General features: G+C 30.7%; 3 protein-coding genes across 3 annotated transcripts; 1 reads left to right on the forward strand and 2 right to left on the reverse strand.

Moving 5' to 3' along the window:
* Positions 1-1,477: 1,477 nt before the first annotated feature.
* Positions 1,478-7,154, forward strand: LOC142222174 (dnaJ homolog subfamily C member 8). Its single transcript, XM_075292178.1, has 3 exons — positions 1,478-1,714; positions 3,236-3,556; positions 6,385-7,154. The coding sequence occupies exons 1-3, from the start codon at positions 1,658-1,660 to the stop codon at positions 6,748-6,750; spliced, it is 744 nt and encodes a 247-aa protein (XP_075148293.1). The 5' UTR covers positions 1,478-1,657; the 3' UTR covers positions 6,751-7,154.
* Positions 7,155-9,498: 2,344 nt separating this feature from the next.
* On the reverse strand, positions 9,499-11,096 carry LOC142233335 (uncharacterized). Its single transcript, XM_075304237.1, has 2 exons — positions 9,855-11,096; positions 9,499-9,657 (listed from the first exon to the last, which is right to left on the reverse strand). Exons 1-2 carry the CDS (start codon positions 11,094-11,096, stop codon positions 9,499-9,501), a joined length of 1,401 nt encoding a protein of 466 aa, XP_075160352.1.
* Positions 11,097-12,336: 1,240 nt separating this feature from the next.
* Positions 12,337-16,820, reverse strand: tst (superkiller complex helicase subunit twister). The gene is made up of 7 exons (XM_075292179.1): positions 15,147-16,820; positions 14,364-15,083; positions 14,117-14,296; positions 13,475-14,051; positions 13,244-13,422; positions 12,684-12,815; positions 12,337-12,626 (listed from the first exon to the last, which is right to left on the reverse strand). Exons 1-7 carry the CDS (start codon positions 16,749-16,751, stop codon positions 12,423-12,425), a joined length of 3,597 nt encoding a protein of 1,198 aa, XP_075148294.1. The 5' UTR covers positions 16,752-16,820; the 3' UTR covers positions 12,337-12,422.
* Between the last annotated feature and the right edge of the window lie 2,808 nt (positions 16,821-19,628).

Genomic DNA, 19,628 nt, shown 5'->3' on the forward strand with positions numbered 1-19,628 from the left:
GGTAGAAGTCTGATATTTATGAAATAAAGCTGTGGTTGAACTTATGATTTAGTTGAATAAAAAATAGTAATTGATATTAAAACTATTCTTTCATAAATTAATATCTTAATAATGCTGCAAAAAAGCGTCGCCAAAAAGAAGTGAAAATGTTCTTTTTGGGTCTGGAAGTGGTACAAAATTGGCGGAGAAGCGATGCATGTAATATGAACTTGTCATAGAACGAATGTCCACCGTTTCAACAACCGTTGCAATGAATTTGCATCACTTCTTAAGGTGTGATCCGAATTCAGTGCTTTGAATGTAAATTAAAAATTTTGTGATATTTTCCCAAATAAATAATTTGTATACTTTTTTATGATTTTTAATGCATTCTAACGCTTGTTTGAAACGTTTTTTCAAATATTATCGAATTTTCTATAATGGATTTAGAATTTTTGTGGCAAAATTTGAATAATTTGTACCAATTTATTTATTCTTACTCTTTTTTTAACTATTTGAAAAAAGAAAACAAAAAATTACGCATTAAAATATAAAAAAATGAAGTAAAAAAACTTCCTGTGTAGTTAAAATAGTTAACTTCTTGTGAAGACATTTTTGGAAGTGCTTTTAAAGTTGTGCCTTTAGAACAACTCCTAATTTTTTGCTGGGAAAAAGTGTGGAACTACCCTACGGGAAATGGATCAACCACAGAACTGGTACAGGACTAGTCCCTGGTGTGTATGGACCAGTCCCAGTTCTGATCAAAACGTATGGAAGGGACCGTCATTGACGGAGTAAACTTACATTTTAGGACGCGTCTTGGACTCATCCCAAAGGACACGTCCTGGGACAATTTAGCAGGAGCAACCCATAAACAGGTCCTCAGGAACCAGTATCGGACAAACTCTTAGAAATATCTTTCAATTTGGGCTCCTAATCGAACCCGAAATGAAAAAAAAAACTTTTGAAATATGTCGAACAAAAGGTTATTCTGATAATTTTATTGCACTAAATGTGAAAATTGCAACTAACTGGAGCACAGGTACCAGTTCTGTGATAGGTCCGTCAGTGGCAATTTGCACCAATTTCCCGTAGGGTACTTTTAGTTGCTTTATTATAAATTGATTGTCGAGTTATTTTGATATCTATTTTTTTATTCAATTTTATGAAATAAAACAGTAGTTGAACCTATAAGTTCAGTCTATAAAGTTTTAGCTAGGGGGGCTATAGCCCCCCCCCCTAGGAAAATTGTCTAGCTACGCTAATGCCTGACAGGCGTTGAGAGCTGTCAAAATAAAATAAATAGCAAACTTAACGAAACAAAATAACGAGAGCAAACGAAGGGTGAGTAAAGGTGGGCTTGATGCTGTTGAAAGTCTACAAAACACACCTATTGTTCGATTCCTCGCTTTCGCATCGATTTTAATTAGAATTATTTCGATAAAACAAAATAAATCGATTTTCGATAACGCGAAAAATCCTATCGCTATATTATTGTGTATCAATAATCGGAATATTCCAAAACTTTTTTTGTGTGAATTTGTGAAACAAGCAGGAAAATCCAGGAATAAACTCTAATCAACGCCTTCAAAGGAACCATTTTAATTCATAATTCGCTAAATGAATTTTTGAAAACAGTTTTTTTCACATTTTTTCCATTACATAGCCTCAAACAATTATGTCCTCGGAACAGCCCACGACTTCAAAGGAATCATTTGATGAATTCTACACAGAAGTAAGTGATATTGTTTCATTGAGCAATGGCGCCATGAATAAGTCTGGTGAAATTTTGGTGACTTTCCACAACGAAGACAGGTATAGGTTTAAGACCACACCAACATTTGCGATGCTGGATATACTTTTTCCCATTCAAAGCATTTCCCTGCCGAGAGATGTTTTCCACACAGAAAACCTTTGGCTTTATAAAACACAAAACACTGAGAAAAATCCAAGAAGATTGATAATTATACAATACCTACTGCTGGTCGCTGGCTAGACATTAGGAATTGTAGACACGTACTTTTCATAGCAACCATCCTATGAGCGAGTTTTCGGTGGAATGGACAGTATTTACACAAAAGTTTGGAATATCTCTTAGACGCAATAGTCGAACTGGAACCTGACCGAAACTCTTGATCCAAAGGAGGTTTATAGCAATCAAACAAAGCCATTGGGACTCTGGTGCTTGCATGACACGGCATTGTAACACAGAAGAAACTATTCGAGTTTCCCTCAATCCAGACAATTTTAATGCTAAATTTGTTTGAGATTATAAAGTTTAGGGTCACTGGATTCATACTCAAGGTCAATAGGCATGATTGGACAATGTCAAAAGACTTTGTAGAGATAACTTACTATAGCGTCTCATTGGGAAAATATTTGACAGAAATAAAAAAATTATACATGAACGTAGAATTAGATCATATTAAATATATAACAAGTAAGGAAAGTCTAAAAATTTAAAGCAAATTAAGGCAAAACTCTGGCTTCTGAGGCCATATAAGTTCATATCGGGCGAAAGATATATATCTAAATCTGAACCTATTTCAACAAAATTCGGCACCCTTTACCACACTATCAATTGCACTCCTTGTGCAAAATTTAAAGTAAATCAGGCTGAAATTCTGGCTTCTGGGACCATATAAGTAGATATCGGGTTTTATTCTGAACCAAATTTGAAGTCGATTGGACTAAAATTGTGACCTAGACTTTGATTACAAAAATGTTTTCACACACAGACGGACATTGATAGATCGACTCAGGGGCCGGTCCTGAGCAATATTGCCAAAGACACCATATGTCTACCCCGTCTCCTTGTGGGTGTTGGAAACATATGCACTAACTTATAATAACCTGTTCCACAGTGTGGCGCAGGGTATAACAACACAATAGGTGAATTTCTCAAAAACTGTATTGATATTTCGCTGACACTATTGGAAAAAAGTTTGACACTCTTTCGGGCAAATATTTGCTCTCCCTGTTAGATAGGAAGCAATGAGACTATTCTCAATCACAAAGGGGTCGAATGAACATTAACTATTTATTCATCCAATCTAGACTATTTCTTTTTCTAGCTAATTCTGGAGTTTGCATTGAATGGGAATGTTTAAATTTCATCAGACTTATACTGGCACCCCACTTCAATAGATTATCAATGGAACAGCAATAAAACACCAAACCATTAGTGCCAAATACTTTGATTCCAATAATTTTATTATATGAAATTGCTAAAAATATTTTGCCCTACTGTTCGCAGGTTAAAGAAATTGAAAAACGTGATTCCGTTTTAACATCTACTCAACAAATTGATCGTTTACTTCGTCCAGGTTCAACATACTTCAATCTCAACCCATTCGAAGTGCTGCAGATTGAACCCGATTTGCCAATTGATCAAATCAAAAAGCGCTATCGTCAACTTTCGATATTAGTACATCCGGATAAAAATCAAGATGACCTTGACAGAGCCCAACGTGCTTTTGAGATCGTAAATCGTGCGTGGAAGATTTTAGAAAATGACTTGACACGCAAGAAATGTTTGGATGTCTATGAAGAGGCCAAAGAAAGAACGGATCATATGGTAAGACTTTGTTTAAAATTTCTATTTTGAAACTGCTGAAATTCATACACATTTCCATAGTATTGAGATTTGAAATTTTGCATGAATGCTTTTGACATCTTTAGGATTGTGCCTTATCAGATAATATTTAGATATAGCATCTTTATAAGCCGATCTGGAGACTTACAATTTTTCGGCGCCTAGATTTCGTCCGATATCTATTTTGATCGTTTAAAATCTTCCGATTTCCTTATAATTAGGAAAGTTGATATATGGCCTCATACAGGTTTCATAAAAATCAGACTCAATATGTCATCCATAAGGCTTAATCACAATGGAATTTTTATCACAATGGACTGAATATTCTAAGTGAGCCTGAATTTTAATCGAGCTGCCACTTTAACCTAAACCTAAGGCTTAAATTTGATCTGGTCAAACAAAATTAAAAATTGGAAGGTATGAGAGTGTATAAAAAAGAGAAAATTTATTTTAGAATTTATCGGCACAGCAAAATTTTCGAGATATCAACCTCTGAAAATTTGTATTTTCCTTTCTATTTTCAATAAAAATGGATAAAATAAATAGTGTATTTTAAAGTGAAAATAAGTAAATATATAATTTTAAATATATATTAATGTATTGGCCTTGTAGGCTTTGTACTCAGCTTTAATATGATTACCATATTGCTTATATGGAAAGGGGTCCACACCCATCCGGACCCAGTACTCCTCCGGAACCATGCGTATAAGTTCTGTTTTAACTTAATTCTCTATATATATCCCTCATTACCTTTTATTTCCATTCAATATTCATTATATTTGGGTAGATTTTGTACGTTGGATACCAAACATGGTTGCCACCGTTGGTAGAATTCTACCAAAAATGGTAGAATTACTGTTTGGTAGATTGGTAGAATTATTGATGTTTTAATAGATTTTGCAAAATATTCCTCTTCAACAAAGATAAATCAAATGTTGACAAAATTTTCTATAGAAATAAAATTTTGACAAAAATATTCTATAGACATAAGATTTTGACACAATTTTCTATAGACATAAATTTTTGAAAAATATTCTATAGAAATAAAATGTTGACAAAATTTTCTATAGAAATAAAATTTTGAAAAAATTTCTATAGGAATAAAATTTTGACAAAATTTTCTATAGAAATAAAATTTATGCAAAATATCTATAGAAATAAAATTTTGACGAAATTTTCTATAAAAAAATAAAATTTTGAAAAAATTTCTATAGAAATAAAATTTTGAAAAAATTTCTATAGACATAAAATTTTGACAAAATTTTCTATTGAAATAAAATTTTGACAAAATTTTCTATTGAAATAAAATTTTGACAAAATTTTCTATTGAAATAAAATTTTGACAAAATTTTCTATAGAAATTAAAATTTGACAAAATTTTCTATAGAAATAAAATTTTGACAAAATTTTCTATAGAAATAAAATTTTGACAAAATTTTCTATAGAAATAAAATTTTGGCAAAATTTTCAATAGAAATAAAATTTTGACAAAATTTTCTATAGAAATAACATTTTGACAAAATTTTCTATAGATATAAAATTTTGACAAAATTTTCTATAAAAATAAAATTTTGACAAAATATTCTATAGAAATAAAATTTTGACAAAATTTTCTATAGAAATAAAATTTTGACAAAATTTTCTATAGAAATTAAAATTTGAAAAATTTTTCTATAAAAAATAAAATTTTGACAAAACTTTCTATAAAAAATAAAATTTTGACAAAATTTCTATAGAAATAAAATTTTGAAAAAATTTCTATAGACATAAAATTTTGACAAAATTTTCTATGAAATAAAATTTTGACAAAATTTTCTATTGAAATAAAATTTTGACAAAATTTTCTATAGAAATTAAAATTTGACAAAATTTTCTATAGAAATAAAATTTTCTATAGAAATAAAATTTTGGCAAAATTTTCAATAGAAATAAAATTTTGACAAAATTTTCTATAGAAATAACATTTTGACAAAATTTTCTATAGATATAAATTTTGACAAAATTTTCTATAAAAATAAAATTTTGACAAAATATTCTTTAGAAATAAAATTTTGACAAAATTTTCTATAGAAATAAAATTTTGACAAAATTTTCTATAGAAATTAAAATTTGAAAATTTTTTCTATAAAAAATAAAATTTTGACAAAATTTTCTATAAAAAATAAAATTTTGACAAAATTTTCTATAGAAATAAAATGTTGAAAAAAATTTATAGAAAAAAATTTTTGCAAAATAAGATTTTTTTGTAGTGTTTTGGTAAACTTTTCTTCAATTTTGTAAATTTTTTTTTTGGCTCGTGTGGCAACCGTGATACCAAATCCCATATAAGCTATAAACTTCAAAGATCCTTGACTCCGACAATAGGCTTTTCCGAAAAAAATTCAAAATTTGGAAAATCAAAATTTGCAAAGATTTACTTTCCATTTAATTGAATTTCGCAAATTTTTAATAAATCGAATGTCGTTGTTTTAGACACGATAGTAGGATTACTTATTCTTCGGAGTTTGTATAAAAACATCGCCATAAAATTCTCTAAAGCCGACTTTTCAATAATTAGTATTGTAAGAGCGGAAAAAAACAAAAACTCCATATAGCCCCCACTACATCCCCCATATAAATAGATTTTCCACTGTCTTACGTCCACAGATCAAATCGTCTACTAAGGTCCATAACATCACAGGCATACATAATCCGCCATAGGTAGCTATTGTCTTAAGCAAAATTTCATGTTTTTTGACCACGTCGATCTTTTGACCGTATTATTTATTCATTCATTCAATTTTGTAATGAATATATAAATGCTATTACAGATTGCTGAAAAGCGGAGAAAGATTAAAAAGGAAAACCGCTTTGAAACTATACCAGAAGATGATCCTGTCAAATACAAACATGCTGTATATGTTATGGTTATGAAACTCTTTGCCGATATGGAGCGTCGAAGGCAGCAACTGGATCAACGTGACCAAGAGGAACGTAAACGCAAGCGTGAAGCTGAAATCGAAGAAGAGGAAAAGCTTAAAGCTGACAAGGAATGGCAAAAGAATTTCGAAGAATCCCGACAGAGTCGTGTAAACAGTTGGCATGATTTTCAATCGGGTAAATCAAAAAAAGCAAAGAAACAAAAACGTATGCAAGGCCTCATGGTACCACCGAAATTTAAGCCTGAATCCCGATAAATCTAGTACAGAAGAATGCATAAACTTTTGGTTTTAAATGCAACGGAGTATCTTTGTTGTCGGTCAGCGTCTTCTGTTTTGTTATATAGATTTTATACTTCTTTTAGGGAAAACAAAAACAAACAAAAAAAAAACAATTTCCTGACTACAAATTTTTTTCGTAACTCTTACATTTATATAATTTTAAATTTATATACTTTCTTAAGTAACGTACACGCATACATATACCTTACAACGTACTATATAGATAAGTCATATTGAGATGTAATGATACGTTTTCTAATGAAATGTTTCACACGATTGTCCGAAACATCTCATAACATTCGTGAAAAGAAATATGATGAATGTCGATTCATTTTATTTTAAATGGAATGAAATAAACACTTTAATACCACGTTTTAAAATTTTGCTTACTAATTGATGGATAAACAAAAATTTCACCACCAATAAAGGTTAAAATGGCGATCTTGCAAGTAGACAATGCTGGATTCTACTCCAAACAAAAATAGCCTCAGTAATGATTGGATCATACATTTGTCTTAAAATTTGGGTACACTTGTTCAAAATCCAGAACTATTTAGAGGGAAGTAGTTTTTATACTAAAGCCAAAAAATAATCTCGCAAATGTTCATGGGACTACAATTCAATAGGCTTGGTCTCATTAATATGGAAAACTTATCGACCTGTATCTGTGTTATCTACCAAATTTTTATTTCTATAGAAAATGTCATACTTTTATTTCCATAGAAAATTTTGCCAAAATTTTTTCAATAGAAAGTTTTGTCAAAATGTTATTTCTATAGAAAATTTTGTAAAAATTTTATTTCTATAGAAAATCTTGTCAAAATTTTATTTCTATAGAAAATTTTGTCAAAATTTTATTTCTATAGAAAATTTTGTCAAAATGTTATTTCTATAGAAAATTTTCGTACACATTTTATTTCTATAGAAAAATTTCGCCAAAATTTTATTTCTATAGAAAATTGTGTCAACATTTTATTTCTATAGCAAATTTTGTCAAAATTTTATTTCTATAGAAAATTTTGTCAAAATTTTATTTCTATAGAAATTTTTGTCAAAATTTTATTTCTGTAGAAAATTTTGTCAAAATTTTATTTCTATAGAAAATTTTGTCAACATTTTATGTCTATAGACAATTTTCGTACACATTTTATTTCTATAGATAATTTTGTCAAAATTTTATTTCTATAGAAAATTGTGTCAACATTTTATTTCTATAGCAAATTTTGTCAAAATTTTATTTCTATAGAAATTTTTGTCAAAATTTTATTTCTATAAAAAATTTGTGAAAATGTTATTTCTATAGAAAATTTTCTCAATGTTTTATTTCTATAGAAAATTTTGTCAAAATGTTATTTCTATAGAAAATTTTCTCAACATTTTATTTCTATAGAAAATTTTCATACACATTTTATCTCTATAGAAAATTTTCGTACACATTTTATTTCTATATAAAATTTTGTCAAAATTTTATTTCTATAGAAAAAATTTTCTAAATTTTATTTCTATAGAAAATTTTGTCAAAATTTTATTTCTATAGAAAATTTTGTCAAAATTTTATTTCTATCAAAAATTTTGTCTAAATTTTATTTCTATAGAAAAATTTGTCAAAATTTTATTTCTATAGAAAATTTTGTCAAAATTTTATTTTTATAGAAAATTTTCGTACACATTTTATTTCTATAGAAAATTTTGTCAAAATTTTATTTCTATAGAAAACTTTGTCAAAATTTTATTTCTATAGAAAATTTTTTCAAAATTTTATTTCTATAGAAAATTTTGTCAAAATTTTATTTCTACCGAAAGTTTTGTCAAAATTTTATTTCTATAGAAAATTTTGCCAAAGTTTTATTTCTATGGACAATTTTCTCAAAATTTTATTTCTATAGAAAATTTTCTCAAAATTTGTCAAAAGTTTGTTTCTATAGAAAATTCAGTCAAAATTTTATTTCTATCGAAAATTTTGTCAAAATTTTATTTCTATAGAAAATTTTGTCAAAATTTTATTTCTAAAGAAAATTTTGTCAAAATTTTATTTCTATAGAAAATTTTGTCAAAATTTTATTTCTATAGAAAATGTTGTCAACATTTTTTTTTGTAGAGAAAATTTAGTCAAAATTTTATTTCTATAAAAAATTTGTCAAAATTTTATTTCTATAGAAAATTTGTCAAAATTTTATTTCTATAGAAAATTTTGTCAAAATTTTATTTCTATAGAAAATTTTGTCAAAATTTTTTTGTAGAGAAAATTTTGTCAAAATTTTATTTCTAGAAAATTTTGTCAAAATTTTATTTCCATAGAAAATTTTGTCAAAATTTTATTTCGATAGGAAGTTTTGTCAAACAAAAGTCTTCTGTTTTTTCGAGCTTGAGATCGGTATATATTTATGTATTATTTTCTTTCAATATTTCGCAATTTCTTTGAATTGCTTCTTCAGGAAATATGTATCTATAATAAGTATATTATAATAAATTAAATTAATAGTATAAACTATTGATAACAAACTTTTTTTATATTAAATACATTAACAACATAAATAATTAACATCTCAACATAACACATTGTACTAGGCTAACATAAAAAGTAGGTGGATACAACATTCTTTTCACTTACATCGTCTACAATAACTCAACATTTATTCTTATTGGAGTCAGCGAAACATCACTGCTCTCGTCAGGTTTCATTATTGCACTGAATGTTGCTCTGCAAATTGCTCGTCGTATATTCTAGTTTTGTTTCTGCATACCATTTGTCTGTATATGTGAGCGATGTTGTCCGTGTCTGTTTTGTAATTTATTCTCCTCGTCGTTGGTACGTTGTTTATGTGTAACATTTCTAAGGTGTATCTCTTGTTTATGTTGCTCTCTCGTTGTAACACACGAACTCTATCAAAGTTTGGATGGTGGTTAGTTGCTGCACAGTGGGTCGCTAACGCAGTTTTTTGTATTTTGTTGTTATTACGTGTTTTGATGTCAGATTTGTGTCCGGATAACCTTGTTTTTAATTTGTTTTTGGTGGTCCCAATGTATATTTTTTGGCAATTTTCTTCTGAGTTTCCATCACACGGAATCTCATAAATTACATTTGGTGTTTCGGATAAGGGGATACGGTCTTTTGTATTACTAAACAATTTTTTCGCCGTATTGTTGGATTTATGTGCCAAGCTGTATTGATTTTTATCAAAAATATCGGATTTTGATATCCTTTCTGATATAGTTGGTACATATGTCAAGGATCTAAATGTTTTTTTGTCGTTTTCATCGTCCCTCTTTTTTGATGATGGTTTATACTCGGCTATTAAACTTTTTATAAGATTTGAGGGAAAATTATTATTTTCCAAGATATCTTGAAGTTTTTTCTTGTTTTTTTGTTGAAATTGATGGTCACTAATGGATAATACTCTATGGATCAAATTTTTAGCTGTATTTATTATTATACGTTTCGGATGGTTTGAGAAGTAGTTCATAATTCGTCCAGAAGCTGTGTTTTTTTGGTACCAGTCCATTTTAAGTTTTCCTTCGTCCTTGGTTATTAGTAAATCTAAATATGGTAATTTTTGGTTTTGTTCAAGTTCCATAGTGAAGCGGATATTATTGTGGAAACTGTTGAGTGTTGCCAGCGTTTTTTCTATTTCCGTTTCCCTGATAATTGCAAAGAGGTCATCTACATACTTCGTTATGAACTTTGGTCTTTTTTCCAGTTTTTGCATACAGCTGTCCAGTAGTCTCTCCATTAATATATCCGCGATAATTGGTGAAGCTGGTGATCCCATTGGCAAACCTTTTTTCTGTTTATATATCTTGTCGTCAAATTTAAAGTACCTGTTGTCTATTATACAAAATTTTAATATCTTTATGAATAAGGGCTTTGTCATGTTTGTGTGTGTTTCTATTTCGTCCCATCGTTCTTCTATAATCCTGAGGGCTACGTCCACGGGTACGCTTGGGAATAGTGACACCACGTCAAAAGATATAAGTTTTTCATCCGGATTTATAGTTAAGTCTTTGATTTTATTTCTAAATTGTGTCGAGTCACTTATATTGTATTTAGATCCTGTGGTAAGTTTTCTTAATATATTTACCAGAAATTTACTCATTTCTGCTGAGGGGGCATTGATTGATGAGCATATAGGTCTTAATGGGAAATTTTCTTTATGTATTTTTGGTACACCGTAAATTCTAGGGGCCATTGCAACTTCCGTCTTCATTCTTCGTTTTTCCGCTTCTGAAATGATGTTGTTTTTGAATAGTTCGTCAACTATTTCGTTATTTTTCTTTTGTAAAACTTGTGTTGGGTCCTTATTTAATCTTTGGTAGGACATCATTACGATAAAAAATTTCTATAGAAAATTTTGTCAAAATTTTATTTTCTAGAAAATTTCGTCAAAATTTCTATGTAAATTTTGTCAAAATTTTATTTGTATAGAAAATTTTCTCAAAATTTTATTTTCTAGAAAATTTTATTTCTATAGAATATTTTTGTCAAAATTTTATTTCTATAAAAAATTTTGTCAAAATTTTATTTCTATTAAAAATTTTGTCAAAATTTTATTTCTATTAAAAATTTTGTCAAAATTTTATTTCTATAAAAATTTTGTCAAAATTTTATTTCTATAGAAAATTTTAACCAAATTTTATTTCAATAGAAAATTTTGTCAAAATTTTATTTCAATAGAAAATTTTCTCAAATTTTTATTTTCTAGAAAATTTTCTCAAAATTTTAGTTCTATAGAAAATTTTTGTCAAAATTTTATTTCTATAGAAAAATTTCTCAAAATTTTATTTCTATAGAAAATTCTGTCAAAATTTTATTTCTATAAAAAAATTTGTCGAAATTTTATTTCTATAGAAAATGTCAAAATTTTATACAAATTACTAGTTTTTTTATTTGTAGAAGAAAAGATACATGACACAAACAAAATCAAAATTTCATTGAGTAAATGTACACATTTGTTTATAAAATATATGTATTGACATTATGATTCCAAACTATGGAATTTTTGCGTATGGGCGCCATCTATTGGTTGGTAATCGCTCCTCAGTTTAGGAACAAAGACTAGAACAAAACAAACAATGATTGTTATTCTCAAAGACAATAAACTCTAGGAAGATAGGAAATTGGCTACTGAGGAGATCAAACCATTTACCGTGTTAGTTTCATACTTTTCGTTTATCGAACCAAACGCGTATACGACAAGTATTGACATAGCATTAAAATGCAAGAGAAATTAAGCGCACGAAATAAATTTCCATAAAGGGGAAAATGTAATTTTTTGTTGTTGCCTAAAATTTAATATGTTTCATTAAGAAAATTAAGAAAAATTAATAAAAACGAAAAACAAATAAAAAAATTACAAACATGTATGGAACTAACATGGTAAATGCAACATTTGGTATGACGCAAGCTAATTTCCTATCCTCCTAGAGTTTATTGTCTTTGGTTATTCTCTTTTACAGCAGACTTTTTTCTATTTTAGTATTCTTAAATGATATGGCTAGAAAATTTTCTTCGAGAGTAAAATTTGTACCAATCTAAAAAATATTATTCCTCCTTTACTTAAAAAAAAAAAAATAATTTATTAAATCAAGTATAAAATATACATATCATATCTTGCAATAGGTTAAAATGTTTCATAAGATAGTTGAGGCAGTTAAAATGTTGTATACAAACTAGCCGTAAAGACAATGTCACGTTTGATGGCATTGGATGCCTCTTCCATTTTGCTTTGCAATGCAGGATTTCCTATGCGTATGGCAGCAGTCTTTACATCGCGGATTGTTTCATCCAGTTGTTGAATACAACGAACAATTATACCCTCTTGGACTTCCGTCAATTTCATGATTTCGGCAAAAGGCTGAAAAAAAACATTTATAAAAGGCGGAACATTGAAGAGATTACAATTGAAACAAACCTTATTGTTAGCCCATTCATAGACGACCTCAATTAAACCGAAATTCAGGCGTTCTTCGGATGGTGCAATAGCATGGTGACGTAATTCAACAGCCAAAATGTTATCATTAATTTCTTCAAACTCTTTTACATACTGGAAAATTAAAAAATCCATATTTTACAGGTGAATTGAGGTAGACTTTGAAAAATAAAGGGGCATGTTATGAGTATCATATGGGAAAGTAATAAAAAATTATAAAAAAATTAATTGATCTAATTATTTTTTAATTGGAATGTATTCATTCACGCAAATGATAGTATCAATCACCAAAGTCCATTAAAACTTTAATTGATCCAATAAAAAAATTAATTGATACATTTAAAAAAAATAATTGATACAATTAACTTGTGATTGATTTTAGTTTCAATTAAAAAATTTGTCGAATCAATGAAAATTTTAATTGGAAAAATTAGTTTTTCCTGTGCAGAAACAATATTCCAATTTCCCATAAAACGACAAGAGTTTATTTGGGACGTCAAAACTTCACAGGTGATACGCATAACATCCCCAAACAATTAAACCTTTTTCAGTTTCTCCGGTATTACGGGCTCCCCTTGTATTTTAGCTTGGAACACCAAACTTGATAGTAGAGCAGCAATTTCAGCTGGCTCAAGATTGTTAAACATGTTGCACAATATTAGCTCGGTAACCAGCAATTCATTTTGACCCATTTCACAGGCAACTTTCCCCTTTAAAGTAACTGTGGCAAATTTTTAAATTATAAGCAATATCCAAAAAAGCGATTGCCTTACCTTCATCCAAGTCATCTATGTACTTCAATTCTCTTAGTACTTCCAATTTATTACAATAATCAGGATACAAGGACAGATTTTTTGTAGAATTTTTAAATTTCAATTCCTCTATACGATGTTCCAAAACTTTACGTTCATAAACAGTTTCAAATTCTTGTTCAAATCCGGCTCTATTTGTGTGTGGCAAAATCTCCTGTAATTGCTTGGACAAATGTTCCAAGTAACGAATTTGTGCCATTTCTGTGTCCGTATTTAAATTGATTTCCTTCGATAGGTTGAGGAATTTTATTGAGTCACTGTTTTGTATATAATTTTCATTGATTTGATGCAACTCAGATACGGCCTTCACTACAGTCGCTCCGGGAGGAGAATCTCGGAATCTTTCAATTTGCCTTTGTTCCCAATTGCGTATGATAACATCGGCATCTACTTTAAGAGATGTCTTTGTAATCTCCACAATATCACCTGGCTGCAAATCTAAAATGGTATGACCTCCAATGCCTTCGGGATGAAAGAATTTAAACTGTGGCGTTAACGCTACCATTTTATAATAATTGTCTCCCCTATAAAAACCATCCTAAAAAGATATATATAAAATAATAAAGCAATAATCCAAACAGTTGCAAGACATTTCGAGAATACTTTTTCATTGGCTTTGAATTGATGGTCCAATACTAGCACTCGATATAAAGTGTCTTTACCAGCTACAGATTTCATGGATAATAGGACTCCAAGTTTATTATAATGTTTGCCCTTATTTACCAATACCACACGACCCACTTTTAGTTCTTTTACAATTTTTGGTTGAGATAGTAAAAATTTCTAAAATTGTCAAAGAAACCAGATTAGGATCGAAATGTGCTTTCGTTTCGGTGGAAAAACTTCTTACCATCAATCTTTGCTTTTCTATTATATATTCCGCAGCCAAATCATAAAACTTACATAGTGGCTGTAGATGATCACCTAACTCAGGCATTTGAGAGAATTTACTTTGAGCCATTTCCAATTGCTTTTGTTGTGCTGGTAGCTGTAGCTTTTGATTGAACTCCTTAAAGGTGAATAGCATAATGTCTTCGACCTTAATACTCTCAATACGAAGACATGTTAATATTACGGCATATCGTAATATAAAATGGGATTCCAATTTTTCGGGTTTACCCAAAATCATAGAGCGCAAGTCTTGAGCCGGTGGTACATTCGCCTTACACATAAGAATTACACGACCATGTTCATCATGACCTCTACGACCGGCACGACCTGCCATTTGTATATATTCACCAGGTTTGAGATTCCTCAATTCCATACCATCATATTTACGATGACTGTCGAACACAACAGTTCTCGCTGGCATATTAACGCCCATAGCAAAAGTTTCGGTAGCAAAAAGCAATTTTACCAGACCAGATTGAAAAAGCATTTCAACAATTTCCTTCAGTATGGGTAATATACCGCTGTGATGTACTCCAATACCACGAACTAGAGAATCCTTCATTTGCAAAACTTGGGGCAATTCACGATCTGGGGGTTTTAATTTCGACAAACACTGTTGGAAGAACATTTCCACCGACCCTCTTTCTCTTGCAGTGTTCAGGTCAAGGGAGCCTAGAGCCTAAATACAAATTCGATATTTGACTTGAGAAGAAATTTTTATCGTACATGCAGTCCAAGTTACCTGAGCATTCCTGTCACAACGATTTCGTGAAAATGTAAATGCCACTACAGGCATTAGGTCGTTACGTTTCAAAAAGTCTATCAAACCTATCCAAGTATTTTGATCTTGTTTATGTGTAGTCATTTGATTCCTGGGTCCTGTTGCTCCAGCTTGTTTGGATTTACTTTGCGCGGCATTTTTCTTCTCCACCGCCTTTTCATAATTCTGTTGCAAGAAACGGCCTTGGTCGTCGACCAGTACGAAGCAGTCATCTTTACTTTTACCACCCGAACCCGTATACAAATAATGTAGAAGTGGAACTGGTCTCTTCAAAGTACTAATCACATAAACTTTACGCTTCTTTGTACTGCCCACCCAATCTGCCAATTCCATTGTATTGGGAACAGTGGCTGATAACATAATGATATTTACATGATCCGGTAATAGGATAATAACTTCTTCCCAGACGTGACCCCTCTCAGGGTTGTTAATATAATGCACCTCATCGAATATTACATATTCCAAATCACGAGTTATATCACTGCCACAATAGAGCATGGACCGTAAAATTTCTGTAGTCATTATAAGACACGTAGCGGTAGGTTCTATTTGTAGATCTCCCGTTATAAGACCGACATCTTTGAACGTTTTCTTGAAATCTCGGTATTTTTGATTGGACAATGCCTTTATGGGTGAAGTGTATATGGTTCGCGTTAAATCTCTCTGCGATAGGGCAATTGCATATTCAGCAACCACCGTCTTTCCAGCAGACGTGTGGGCGGCCACAAAAACATATTGACGTTCTTCGAGTTTAATGATGGCCTGCTTTTGAAATGTATCTAATTCGAAGGGATAATCCATGGCCGGACAGGGTACTTTTTCTTTAAAATCTGTTATGGGTTGCGTTACGTCTAACATTTCTGCCCATTCCGTTTGCAGCTTGGTGTCTTTCGCTGAACTTATTTCCAAGACTGGCTTTAACTCGGTAGCCATTATATGATCATCTACATCTTTGAATTCGTGCAATGGGCTATGAGTTTTGCCTTCATTGTCGCCATCCCTTGATTCCTCTTGTGTTATTTTCATCCATTCCTTAACATCCAAATCATCTTCAAGATTTAACAACAGATTCACATTCTCTTCTATCTTTTGCTTGAATGATTTCATTGTGTCGCCTTTGAAGTCATCATGCTTCGAGAAATCATAACCTGCCCTGAAACCTGGAGGTGTGGTTAATAAATCTCCCTCTATTTCGAAGTCATCCAGTTCCAGACGTTTGATTTCCTTTGGTGGTTCATCGAAACCACCAGGCCAGAAGGGAAAGTTCATGGCATTACCACGTGCTGCCTCGTCCAATTGACCAGGTTCACGTCGCATTGAAGTAGAGTTAATAGCTGTTGCACCTACATCTTCTATGTCGACCTCAACAAAAGCCAAAATCTTGCCGGTAAGATAATCTCTTTTGGGCACCAATTTTGTACTTGCCGGTCCTCGCGGCAAATGTATTAGCTTTTCCTCATTGTACTTGCGTGGTATAATATCTGGCAAAGGGTCATGAATGGATAATTCTGGAGATAAAATGTAATTCCTTAATTTGTTATTATTTTCCTCGAATTGTGTCGTCATATTTCAATCGATCCAACATGTACTACTCCCACGGAAGCAGATTGTTTTTCTTTGAATCTTCTTTATACCTTGTCGTAAGAGTTCCTTCCCACTTAAGAATTCATTCGTAAAATAATAGTTCTGTTCCCTTATTTTATTTATTTAACTCATTTTACAACCAAGCCAAAATGGCCATATACGGTTACTCATCACAAAGAAAAAACTTTAACGGGCATTTTCATGTATCTCAGTTAGACTTTAACTCCCAGTTAACAGAAAGTAAAATCGAAATATCTTCTCTCCGGTTAACTTTAACAGAAAAATTTTTAGCAGTTAAGTTCCTAACTGGCGTATGGAATATATAGGCAAGATGACAAGCATGTCCATAGTGCGGTTTAAAAGTTCGTTAGCTAACGTAGCACTAACGGAGCTTCCAGAAAATGGGGGTAAATTTACTTTAAAATAAAATACAAAATATAATAATTAGGACACAATCGAGGACTTCAAAAAAATTGTCTTATAGTTAAACTTTATTACTACTTACATTTCTTGATTAAGTAGAGTTGGAAACTACTATATGTAGATTTCATTACAAACAGAGATACTCATCATAAAGAAGATACTTTAAATTTACTTTTAAAAAATGCAAAAAATAATAATTAGGACTACAATCGAGGACTTCAAAAAATTGTCTTATAGTTAAACTTTAATACTACATTTCATTAGATTTCATTACAAAAACAATTTGATATAAGAAATTATATATAAAGGCTGTTTTCTTTTAGCACTGGATACGCTAAGCCGTGAAGGACTAAAAGAAAACAGAGTTCTCGTTTATCCAGGACATCTCCAAAAATATGCAACACTGTCATCAGCTGTTTAAAAACAAGCACAGAAAAGAGGTGAAATCTTGCATTTTTAATGTATGAAGTGCTCAAATAGTAATAAATATTTACTGCTGCGATTATTTATGACACTGTGCCACTTTGAATTTCATGTTTTTCGATAATTTAGTCACAATAAATTGCTATTGTGAATCGAAGAAGCGTCAATTTATCAAAATATAATCTGGCAACATCGGCGCAACTTGCACTGATGAGATGTTCTGGATAGAACACCAGTGCAACGATGTTCTGGATAGCCCATACAAAAGTTTCATCCAGTGCTAAAAGAAAACAACCCTATATATAATTATAGTCAGTTTAATTATAATTAAACTGACTACTGATATTATGAATATAATTTTTTTTAGGAATTGATTACTACTCTCAACCCTGCCAACATTTTTTGAATTTGGGGGCGCTTCTGAGAATCCCCACTACGTCGAAAACAGTCGTATACGATATCCAAAACTCCTCGGAAAAGCGCCGTCACTATTGAGAAGTTGTACCACGCCAAGTTACTACAAAAAAGTATCGCATGAGTGCAATTATTAGGTGCCTTTTTTAATAAATTTAGAACGACGCCAATAAGAGCCCCTTCAAACAATCAGAAAAAGTGAATTTTAAGATAGTTGTAAAAGGATCATTGTGGTCAAGTAAAACCCGATTGTTTAGATGATTATTAATTTTATTAAACATTTATAAATTCTCATAAATATAACATTTATGCGCTTTACAGACTATCATTTATTCCGGACGGAATGTCGGAGTTTGTTAAGAATCTTACAGTGTGTCGGATCGATACGACTTGTTGGCGATGACTAAATAATCTGTAAATGTATTATCGATCCCATAAACATGCAGCAGTATCGATTATGCCTTCGGACTTAACTTATATTGTGCACAATATATGGGATATGTTCGACACGAGCGCTGTCGTCCGGAATAACTGATAGTCTGTAAAGCGCATTATACGACTATCACATCACATTTAACATATTTTTATGCATTAATAAAAGATTGATGTTGAGTTACAAGTTGCAAGTTACATGTTGTAGCGTCTATCAGCCAGTGCTTTTATTCCCAATGGAGGCAGCGTGTCTGGAAAAATATTTGAAAAACTATCACTTTATTCCATTTGGAAAGTCAAAAATTGTTCACCAATATAGCTTTCACAATTTTAAGCGAAATAACTATGTTTTTAGCACTTCATTATCATTTTTATTTAAATAAAATATAAGAAGCTAGTTGTGCTTGGTGTTTCACAAAATATAAAATGGCTCTTGTAACAATAGTGATGGCAAAATACTTCCATGTACATTTTGTACTTTTTGATATATTTACCCCATCACAGTTGGCGATAGTTGCAGTGTCACTTACGAGTCTGTGATAGCGATGAGGATGAAATGGAACGTTGAAATGCTGGCAGGGAAATGACTACTAACGCAAATTTGTTTAGCATAAGGTTTTAAATTAGGGCTGTCACCCGGGATAAATCCCGTCCGGGGATTTTCGGGACTGGATTAGTCCCGAATGCCGGAATTTTCATTTTGAATCCAGGGATTTTTCGGGATCCTGCAAAACTAATTCAAATTTGTTAAATTTGTTGCTTTTTAGCATTATTTATTAATTAAGTGGAGTCTTCATTCAGTGCAAACGGCTCTTAGATTTCAAAAACGACAACTTGATTTAATAAACACTTATGGTACACCTTGCGTAAGTATTTATAATACATGAGGTATACTATAAAAAGCACAATTTCATCGAAAATCGAAGTAAACGATAAGGTCCTCAAGCAAAAATAAAAGGTCCGTCGGCAATACGACAAGAACGCTTTCATCTGATTAAAATTTGGATGCATTGATATTTTTAAGAATTTACTTAGAACCAATGAAATACAAAAGGATTAACACAAGTGTACGAAAATATACTTAATCCAATCCAAATCATTAAAATGTTTTGCTGAATAAGATAGCGATATGAAATTGCTTTATTTGTCATAATTTTTAATTTTTCT

The sequence above is a fragment of the Haematobia irritans genome, chromosome 1 (assembly GCF_050003625.1).
Source record: "Haematobia irritans isolate KBUSLIRL chromosome 1, ASM5000362v1, whole genome shotgun sequence".
Classification (NCBI taxonomy): domain Eukaryota; kingdom Metazoa; phylum Arthropoda; class Insecta; order Diptera; family Muscidae; genus Haematobia; species Haematobia irritans.

Coding starts and splice junctions, on each gene's coding strand:
- LOC142222174 (XM_075292178.1), top strand. CDS start 1,658: ATGTCCTCGGAACAGCCCACGACTTCAAAGGAATCATTTGATGAATTC. Junction 1,715..3,235: donor TTGATGAATTCTACACAGAA/GTAAGTGATATT, acceptor TACTGTTCGCAG/GTTAAAGAAATTGAAAAACG. Junction 3,557..6,384: donor AAGAAAGAACGGATCATATG/GTAAGACTTTGT, acceptor ATGCTATTACAG/ATTGCTGAAAAGCGGAGAAA.
- LOC142233335 (XM_075304237.1), bottom strand. CDS start 11,096: ATGATGTCCTACCAAAGATTAAATAAGGACCCAACACAAGTTTTACAA. Junction 9,658..9,854: donor CCTTATCCGAAACACCAAAT/GTAATTTATGAG, acceptor AAACTTTGATAG/AGTTCGTGTGTTACAACGAG.
- tst (XM_075292179.1), bottom strand. CDS start 16,751: ATGACGACACAATTCGAGGAAAATAATAACAAATTAAGGAATTACATT. Junction 15,084..15,146: donor GTTGTGACAGGAATGCTCAG/GTAACTTGGACT, acceptor ATTTGTATTTAG/GCTCTAGGCTCCCTTGACCT. Junction 14,297..14,363: donor TAGAAAAGCAAAGATTGATG/GTAAGAAGTTTT, acceptor TGACAATTTTAG/AAATTTTTACTATCTCAACC.